This window comes from Orcinus orca, chromosome 8 (assembly GCF_937001465.1).
Source record: "Orcinus orca chromosome 8, mOrcOrc1.1, whole genome shotgun sequence".
NCBI lineage: Eukaryota > Metazoa > Chordata > Mammalia > Artiodactyla > Delphinidae > Orcinus > Orcinus orca.
Genome location: NC_064566.1, coordinates 100,117,655 through 100,128,079, shown reverse-complemented (window position 1 = coordinate 100,128,079; position 10,425 = coordinate 100,117,655). Strand labels below are relative to the sequence as shown.

The window sequence follows — 10,425 nt, the reverse complement described above, 5'->3', positions numbered from 1 at the left end:
AACCATATAGATTCATTTTTGGAAATTGCCAGGAATACTTTCAGTCTACAAAATATCCATAATCCTGCCTTTCATACTATATAGACTGGCACTTTTCCTTGGAACCTGAATATAGGTAGTTCTGATTGACAGATTTTCGTTTTTTCTTCTTCTTTTTTTAACCCTTATTTGCTAACTGCCTGATTTATTTGCTGTTCAGCTGTATTTTGTCCTTGCAGGCTTTATTTCATTAGAAACATTTCCTTACAATTTCTAAAACATTTCATGCAAAATTTAGAAAATACAGTGCAAAGAAGATTTTTTTTAAATTCATAATGCTGCCATACGAAGTGAATCACTTTTTTTTTTTTTTTTTTGCGGTACGTGGGCCTCTCACTGCTGTGGCCTCTCCCGCTGTGGAGCACAGGCTCTGGACACGCAGGCTCAGTGGCCATGGCTCACGGGCCCAGCCGCTCCACGACATGTGGGATCTTCCTGGACCGGGGCACGAACCCGTGTCTCCTGCATTGGCAGGCGGACTCCCAACCACTGCGCCACCAGGGAAGCCCAAGTGAATCACTTTTAACATGTATGTTTAATTTTTTATTGAAGTATGGTTGATTCACAATATTAGTTTCAGGTGTACAGCATAGTGATTCAGTATTTTTGCAGATTATACTCCATTGAAAGTTAGTACAAGATAATGGCTGTGATTCCCTGTGCTAGACAATATATCCTTGTTGCTTATTTTATATGTAGTAGTTTGTATGTTTAATATTTTAATGTATTTTATATAGGTTAGATCATACCGAACATAATGTTTCCTCTTTTGTTCACTTACCATTATCATAGTCATTTTGTAGTGCTATTATAAGTTCTTTAGAAATGTTATTTAAATGGCTGCTTAATGTTCCAGTTATGGCTTAATAGTTTTACATAATTATTTACATCCATGTTTGACTTTTTGCTCATCAATTGCTGTGAAGGGCATGTTTGTGTACAAAGCTTTTTCAATACAGGGTATTTTAGTGGCTGGTTCTGTGTTCTCCAGACAATGTAATGTTCCTGAGCAACTATTCACTATGTATTCCGAAGAATATTTATTTATTAGTGCCTATGATGACACAGCCTTTAGGAAACTTATTTAAGAGGAAAAGACATATACATGGGCTATATTAATATTATTAATATTATTAAGTGTAATAAGTTTTATCTCAGAGGTAGGTATTGGATGACATAGCAGCACCTAGTTAGGGAAGGAAAGAGGAGATTGGGAAGGCTTCTTGAAGGAAATGTGCCTGGGCAGATTTTGAAGGGGAGCTAGCAGTCGGCCCAGTGCAGAACAGAGGAGGGCATCCTGGGCAGTGGGGACAGCACATTCACAGGCTCAGCATCGTGAGAAGCGTGGGAACTGCAAGTTGTTGATCAGAGTGGAAGATGTATGTGGACAGAGGCAAGAGGAGAGACTGGAGGAGCAGGCAGAATTTGGATCGTGAAGGTCTTGTGTACCAACTGAAGAGCGAGGCTTTTACCGAGCGACGACAGGAAGCCACTGATGAATGTCGGTATATCGACCCCTCTGCTTGTTTTAGGTAAACTTATCTGAATTTGTCTAACTTTTCTACTTATCTATATGAAGAGGGGTCGAAGTGACTTATGCAAAAATTCTCTGAAGAAATACATAATGTGCAGCTCTACAAATAGCAAATGAGAGACAGCAAGGTATTGTGGTCTGAGCATGGCCTTTGGAGTCAGATCAAGGTTCCGAACATAGCAATGGGAGTTAGAAGCTAAGATGAGTAAGAGAGAGTTGGGGCCCAACAGCACTTTACTATTTATCCTGTTTAGTTCTAAATGGTTGCTATCAGTGATTGGCTGTAAGTGGAGGTAGAGCATCCCCTGGGGTATTAGAAGCATATCTGGGCCCATCAAGAATTACAGAGTCTGCAGCCCATAATCCCAGCCCTTGGTGAAGTGAGTTCCTGGTTTACACAATGAAAAAGCATATCTGTACACCTCAAGGCTCCACCCACAGCTGATGCATGGCCCTGGCCTTGTTCTATGCTGTCCTTAAGCCCCAAGAGCAGACGGCAAATTCCTGCCATCAGCATCTCTTGGCCCATCTTGCAGGCCACAGGATACCTGGGCAAGGTTGGTGACTTCCACAAGACAAGCTGGGGTTTGAGGCCACACCACAGGGTTCCCAGGGATTTCATATCTTTATTCTCTTACCAGATTACCCCACTTGCTCTAAACTGAGTGTGTATCCTGCAAAGGCGTAAACAGAGTGAGAAGAAACTACCTCCATTTAATAGCCTGTAGAAACCTCTCCCTTTGTACAATGTCTAGACTTTAATATTTTTTTTGAATTTTTTAAAATAATGGTAACTTTTATTTTTAAATTTTTTATTTTTTGGTCATGCTGTGCAGCATGAGGGATCTTAGTTCCCCGACCAGGGATCAAACCCATGCCACCTGCATTGAGAGCGCAGAGTCTTAACCACTGGACCACCAGGGAAGTCCCTAGATTTTAATTTTAGTCTTAGTTTTTCTTCTGTCTTCATATTAAGCTCTAGATCTATTTTTTTTTAGCTTTTGGACTCATCAGCTCCAACTTGCAGATTTGTTTCCATGTATTGATTATATCTTCTCACCTTTGGGATAGCATAATACAGGATGTTCGATTCAGCTAAATGCAAGTTTAGCAATCCTAAAGTGGGTGTTTTTGTATATTAGTGCGTGAGACTTGTGAAGAAGGGGAGAGATTTTTACTTTCCATAAAATTTCTTGCTTCATGGTTTCTTAACTACGGATTTTCATCACACATCCCGTGGGTGAGATGTTTAGGTTTTGAGGGTTCTAAGCCAGCCAATAACGTCATGAAATCAACCACTGTGTCAATGTTGTGCTTCTGGGTGGTTGTGTCCTTCAGCGCACAAAGGACACTCAACCAGCTAAAAGAGATGAGCTCAGAGACGTTGGCTCGGAGGAAAAGAAGGATCACATTGAGATCATTGATGGGACATCCCAGCATCTTTCTGCTGAGGAGGTCAAAAGCCGGGAGCATCTCATAGATGGATAGGAGCCGTTTGTCCCACCGACACAGCCTCATGAGGTTGTATATTACCACTGGAACCAACAGGGTGTATATTGCTACACTGGAGAGACTAACAATCTGGAAAACAGACAGAGAGGTCAGCCTGCACGTGATCAGATCGGGGATGTGGGTCTCATCATGTAGCAGCCCTGTCTTCATGGAACAGCTGAATTCCTCTTGGAAGAAGACATCCAGGTGGAAGTGGCCAAGGTATAGGTAGGTGGCTGAGGTGAAGAAGAGCAAGAGGGAGTTCCTCAGGAGGTAGGCGGCCACTAGTGAGTGTGAGCGCTGCTTACAGGCCAGGTACCGCTCTAGCAAGGGGAATTCAAAGTATCGTTCTTTCCGAGCCCTGGGCAGGGGAAGAAAGGAGGCAAGATTAGGAGGGACCATTTAGAACTGTATCCTGAGAGCCATGTGGGGAAGTAACAGCATCTGTGTATGCAACACGGCATTACTGGCTCACAGGAATATCTGCCTTCTTTGAGCATAACCCCTCCTTTCCCCAAAGAGAGGTGTGTGAGTGTATCTTAATTCTCCAAGACATGAGTGCAATGCAGTAAACCCAGTGAATGATCAGTGAATAATGAATGATCACTCTGGATTTCTGCCTGGCAAGGCAGACTAAATCTCTAAGCTGAAGTAGGATCCTTAAGAAGCATTAAGACTTATTAACTTAGCACTGGACTGGGATTCTAAATAACCACATTCTGGTTCTTGGTCTGTTTCCTTTGTGTATGATTTTTTTTAGGCCAGTTCATTCATTTTATAGAAATAAATCTGCTAACAAGTGTTTGTTGAGAGCTGTGGTGTTCAGGTAGATGTAATCCAGTCTCTGCCCTGAAGAAGCTTGCAGTCTGGCTTGTAGGGAAGGGGCAGATGAAACATGCAAATAGGAAATAAAAATAATGCTCATTCTGTTGCTAAAATGATGGATACAAACCATGGTAGTTGTAAAAGTTAGGAGAAAGACAAACAGTGTGAGCTGGAGTGTTCCGAAACCTCTATGGAGAATATTGTCTTAGAGTGGCCTTCCAAAGGTAGATAGGGTTCAGAAAGATAGACAGGAGAAGAGCTTTTTTCAGAGGATAGAGATGTACACAAACCCGAGGCAGAATATGGTTTCTAACCTTAGCTCAGCTGTGCTCTGAGGGGGCCTGCCCTGGCCACCCTATTTAAAACTGCACCTCCCTCCACCTCCCAGCTTTCCTGAGCCCCTTCCCCTGTCTTAGTTTTCTTTATATCACTTATCCTCTACCATATAGCTTTCTTATGTGTTATGCTAATTCACTGTTTGTTTTCCCTCAATACAATCTAAGCCCCCGCCCCCAGCACACACACACACCCGTATCCACCGCACCCAGAGCTGGGTCTGGTGCTCCTAAATGACAGGTGAATGCTTAAATGAATGAACGGCTTGTTCAGGAGGAGAGCAGGAGACTGCCTAGGTGGAGTGGAAGGTTTCTGTCATTTAGTTGTTCGACAGAAGTCTGAGGAAGTGGTTGATGACAGTGTGTGGAGGGCCTAGGAAAAGTATCTGGGAGAATTGGGCTGTTTTTCCTGTAGGCCTGGGAGGAGCTATTCAGGGTTCTGAAAAAAGTGGTCTTTCAGAGGCTAACCCCTTTGTGACTCAGTGGAGTCACCTATAAACTGGAGGCAGAGTCCCTTCCCTCTCCCTGTACAGAGATGATAGAAAGTCAATGCGGTGACGTGTTAAGAACGTTGAATTCTCGAGAAGGATGGTGCAGAGGATAGTTTAAAGATTACTCTGCAAGATCCCATTTTAGGGCTCGACCGCGTCTTTCAGAAAGCAGTGGAGGAGACAACTCACTTCTCCAGCTCATCCCAGAACGCGTGCGGGTCCGAGCCCTCCTGCCGGATCTTCAGCATGTGCTGCACCAGGCGGATGGCGCGATTGTAGGATTTGTCCAGCTCGCTGATGATGAACAGCAGATCTGAGCTGAGGGCCGGCACGGCTGCATACTGCCACAGCAGAACCGGCAGGTACATGGCCACGGCCAGGGCCAGCAGGGAGTAGGGGAGGGCCTGCAGGGTGAGAGCGAGCTGAGGAGGGAGGCCCAGGGTGCCCAGACCTTGCAACCTTGCAGACAGGGTGCTGAGTGAGGGGCTCTCCTTCCCCAGTTCCTGCCTCAGAAGGGGAGGGCAGAGAGAGAGAGAGAGACAGACAGAGAGACAGACAGAGACAGGAAGGAAGGAAGGAAGGAAGGAAGGAAGGAAGGAAGGAAGGAAGGAAGGAAGGAAGGAAGGGAAAGAAAGAGAGCAAGAGGGAGCGCTAGCTTCCTGTCCCCATTCTCCATGCATGTTAGCCTGGGTAGCTAACCAGAGATCATGGCCAATGGTGGTCATGGCATCCTAGGGGAGAGCATCTTCATTCTCAATCTTCCACTTTTCTTTCTCTGACTGCTCCAGACATCCAGAGTCCATAGCTTTCCAAGTCCTGCCAGGGGCCCCGGCATGGCTGACCTTTACTGCAACCCTCCAGAGAGGAGGTCAGGTTCCATTTCCTCCACGTAGCCTGCCCTGCCTTCTCTGATGGGCAATGGCCTTTTCTCATCTTTAGATTCTTGGTAAGACCAAACTACGCCATCAGGCACTGTCTTGGAATCCTTGGGGGCTGTTTCTGGTCTGTATTTGTAAACTGACATTGGGTATTCATAAAGCTGGTGTCCTCCACTACACTATTTGCTACCTTAGATAAAGGACTTTTCCTTATGTTTCTTATCATACTCACCACACCCAACAGGTTGGACCCACTGTTTTGCCCACAGTAAAAACCCTACTCGTAGAGGCTCAGTTAAGTGACATTTTTGCTGGGTACTGAACATGCATTATTCATTCTTCGTCAGGTACTATCAGTAGCTCTATTTTATAGACCAAGAAACTGAAGCATGAAAATGTTAAGTGCCCGATACAGGGTTACATGTCTAGCAGGTGAATGAGCAGATCTGGAACCAGGCAGTCCGACTTTGGAGCTTATTCCCTTAAGAAATACTGGCCTATAGCTTCTCCTGAACCATAGATGCTTTTTATTTTAGAGGAGAGTTTGAAGAAAAAGAGAGAGGGAGGCTATTTGATTTGTGTCTGTGTGTGTGTGTGTGTGTGTGTGTGCGCGCGCATGTGTGTGTTTCTGAACTAAACAAGAGAGACAGGCTAGGAAAGGTATATTAGACCACGAGAGCAAATGAGAACCTTTTCACTCCTGTCTAAGAAATGACGTTTCTTGAAAATGAACTTTTCACCCTAGAGCTTCTGTTTCAGGAGGCTTAAGGTGCAGCCAGAGAATCTGGGCTTAACGAGCACTCAGGCCATCTGATGATCGACAATTTGACTCTTTTCTGACATATGAATCCCCTCTGCAGTACTTTGAACTTGTTACCATCTAGATCCTGCTTGAACACTTCCAGGGACAGACACCTCATGAACTCTTTCCATTAAGTCTCTGGTTTTGTCTGGGTCCTAGAACTGTGGCATTTTGAGGCCCTGTAAACTGTCAGAACTAGAAAACATTATGAGTGACTTCTGATTAAAACTGTGCCTTGGACATACATATTACTTCTGCTCCCTCATGAAACCCCACTAGAATGACAATAAAGGGACCCAAAAGACATAATCCTATAAGGGCAAAGAAAATAGAAGAGGAGACAAGAGTAACAAAGTGTTGAAACCTGGGAAGCAGCTGCATGAAAGAAGGTACCAGCCTGCGGAGAGGATGAGAAGTTGAGGTGGGTACAGCCAGGCTGTTTTCACCACAGAACCAGGAAGACTCAGGGATGGGAGATACCGGGTGTGTCTGAAAATGGGGGCACAGGTGGGGCTGGAAACAGGAATATTGAGAAAACAGATCCGCAGATCCTTTCTGAAACATGGTGCACTCAGCCGACCGCCCTTGTGGTTTATTCTTTGGAAACGTTAAACCCGACGGATTCTGCACTTGGGTCCATTGAGGGCAGGGGAACATACTGAGAACGGGGGTGAGCTGAATGAGTAGTGAATGCCGACACCCACAGCTGAGTTCCCAGAGGGTTGGCAGACGAGCTTGATACCAACCGCATGCTGCCCCCTCCACCCAAATTAGGGATTGAATGATTCTTCTTGGGAAAACTGACCAGCCCAGAATATCAGATTGCAGATACTTATATCTGGGGTTTTCCCCAATGAAATGGCCCAAAGGGATTACTTTGAACTGACAGCCTCAGCCCAAGGCACAAAACTTCCAATCAGATAAAAGTGGGTGAGCAACTATGACCAGATATTTGAAGAATGCCTGAGACACGAAAGTCAATGAGCAAAATACAAAAGCAGAGGCGGGCAGGAGAGAACCTATCGATGCAGTTCTGCCCCCCTGCCACCCAGCCGTGAGGCAGGCTTGACAGAGCCCCTGCCACTTTACCTTGTGAGGCCAGAGGGATTTCGTCCTGTGCTGGCCAGACTCATCCTGTTTGTGGTGAACCAGTGAGTCCCAACAGGAACTGTCCACGTAGGCAACCTGCCGGATGCTGAAGTTACTGGGACAGAAGCAGCTGATGGGAGACCCTGGAACAGAAACACAGCTTTGAGGCAGCCCTGAGTTGGGGTGGAGGAATGGGGATCCAGGGTACAATCAGCTAAGAGCTCTCTGGCCATTTCTGAATCTGGCAGGCCCTGTCTTCTTCCCAGGCCCTAGGTTTCTGGGTCTGCACTGTGGGTGAATGAAGAGGCAGTGGGAGGCTGACACACCTCCCTGGGCAAGGTGGTGAGCTCAGCACACAGCCAGAAAAGAAAGCCAGCAATCCCAGTTCTCGGGAAAGTCCACGTTGTCTTTAATAGAGGTGGCAGATTCGCTGTGTTAATCTAGCACCTAGAACACTGGGTATACGTGTTTGTTAGTGCTCGTGCATGGGGCTGGAGCTCTTGGAGAGGAAGGAGTGGATTTATTCAGCACCTGTGATGCGCCAGACTCTGTCAGGCACTTAATAGGTTCTCAAGTCAATAATCCTGGAGGTAGGGAGTAGCAAGAAGACTCCAAGAAGATAGGAGATTTATCTGAAGCTTGGCTAATTAAGACCTTTAGAGGTCATAAATCCTGGAGAGATTATAGGATCCTAATCTCTATCATCCACATGAAAATCAAAATAAAAGTTTAGTCACTGCAATGACACAGAACATGCGAATACTGAAATTAAGACAAATATTTTTTATTGGAAAATTTTAGAAATGACTTTCAAAGTTTTTTAACACCTCTGCTTTGCTGGTGCCCCAAACGGATGCATAGTCTGCCTTTTGGGTGATGCCCGGCCCGAGTCATGTGATCTAGACAGTGGGGGCTGACTCATTTCAGGGCCCACTGGGTCTTGGAAGCCACTTACCAGAGGAGAACTCCTGGGCAAATGCCAGTGACATCAGCAACAAGGGGAAGCCCACGGCTATGAACTTGACCATGCGGTCCAGGGGCAGTTCCAGGCGCAGTCCTTTGAGGTGGGGGCCCCTGCGGTCGGGCAGCAGGGCATCTGAGAGCATGTACTCTGCAGCTGTGTGTGCAAGCGACATGATGCCCCGAGCTTGGGCACGGGGGTGGCAGGAGGGGTCCCAGGAGAGTGGAGTCAGGAGGTAGCAGCTTCAGGCAGCAGGCTTTCAGCAGACGGTGCCTGCAGCCCTGGCCTCACAGATATCTGTGCGAGGCGTGGGCGCTGGTTCTCTAAATAACTGGCCAGGCCCTGAGCCAGGCACCTGGTAATTAGAGGGAGGCATAGCCTAGTGGGTCCTCGCTGGAGGAGGGTCGGGTGTCAGCTGGGGCTGGTGCCAGGCTGTCCTCTGGATTCTCCCCGAGCAGATGCAGTCCCGTGGCTTTATGCTGCCCTCTCATTAATAAAGTATTTTTGGTGGGGTGGTGGAGAGGAGGAGGGCTGTGGAGCAGGTCCCCCATGTAATTGGTGTGGAATTTGGGTGGAGATTGCTTAAATGTGTTGAAGGCCCTCATTTTGTGGTTTGGGGTGGGAACGGACTCCCCAGGACTCAGATAGGGTTGCTGCTCCTACATAGTCTTCTTTGTCCCAGTGATGATTTTTGCTTTGGGCCCAGGCTCTCTCCCAGACACTGATCTGTGTTTGGTGTTACATTCCCTTCCCCGCCTCTGGTCTTTTTCTAAAATGTTTCAACCGTGTATTTACAATTTCCATATATTTACTAAATTTCTTTTTTTTTTTAAGCTCCCGTCAGTTCTCTAGAAAGCTGAGGAATGGGTGGCAGTGTTGAGTAGTAGAAAGAACATGACTTTTGAAATCTGGAGGGAAAAGTCTCCCACTGGAGACCTGGCAGTACTTGTGTTTCATCGCGTGACTGCAGGGAGTCACTTTGGGCTCTGTATTCTCATCTGTCAAATGGTATTATATTGATTGTACAAAACTGTGAAGATTGATGAAGAGCATTGTATGGGAAGATGCATTGTAAACTGGAAAGTGTAGGGTAAATGTCAGCTCTTACTTTAATTTGGTGGGCTTGGTCGGTAGAAAAGCAAACACTGGGGCATATGGTAATCTTCTCTCTAGGACTGCCCTTAGACTTGGCAAGAGAGGCCCTGACCTTGGCTTTCACACTGGGCCCCTCTGCCTGTGGCCTTCCCACAAGGCAAGGAGTGCATGGGGCCAAGGGGATGTGCTCATTCAGAGCCTATGCGCCTAGACCACTCTTCCAGCACCAGGGATGCTGTAATTCCCTGCCCAGATGGCCCCAGCCTGCTTCCAGGGCCTGTGCAGGCCTTTTCCTCAGGTACATTCTCCCATCGGCAGATCATGCTGCTGGTGTGCACCCTTGGGCCTTAGGAATGGCTCATTGTTGGGGTTTGGATGGAATTTAGAAGTCCTGGGTGTCCACACATGAAACTGTGAGACTTCTTGCAACGTGGGACTTAGCTGGGTTGGGAAGAAGGGATCTGGGCAGTTCGAATATTCTAAATTGGAACCTGGCATTCCTGATCATTATGAAGGGGTGTGTGTGTGTGTGTGTGTGTGTGTGTGTGTGTGTGTGTGTGTGTCTATATGTGTCAAGGTAGGCAGATATAGAGCATATTTTATTTAACAGCTTGCTTCCTTGATTTATAACTTCTAATTTTTTAGATATATGGTATGTGGTCTGGCACTGCCTCTCTCCCCATCCCCGGGCTAGAGGCCAACTCTGAATCAGAGTTGTCCTGTGTGCACTAATTGCAGTGATCCAGGCCTGGCAGCGGGAGAAGGGATCCTTTATTTCTATTCCCCATCAGCCTTTCCACACTCCCCTTTCTGTATTTTTTATTATATGTGTTTTTGCCAAATGTATTTTGCCAAATATTATTGGTTCATATGCATGTATTTTCT

General features: G+C 46.4%; 1 protein-coding gene across 1 annotated transcript; it reads right to left on the bottom strand.

The window, feature by feature from the left end:
• Positions 1 to 357: 357 nt before the first annotated feature.
• On the bottom strand, positions 358 to 8,630 carry PANX3 (pannexin 3). The gene is made up of 4 exons (XM_004280698.3): positions 8,440 to 8,630; positions 7,485 to 7,627; positions 4,905 to 5,119; positions 358 to 3,425 (listed from the first exon to the last, which is right to left on the bottom strand). The coding sequence occupies exons 1-4, from the start codon at positions 8,618 to 8,620 to the stop codon at positions 2,786 to 2,788; spliced, it is 1,179 nt and encodes a 392-aa protein (XP_004280746.1). The 5' UTR covers positions 8,621 to 8,630; the 3' UTR covers positions 358 to 2,785.
• Positions 8,631 to 10,425: the final 1,795 nt, after the last annotated feature.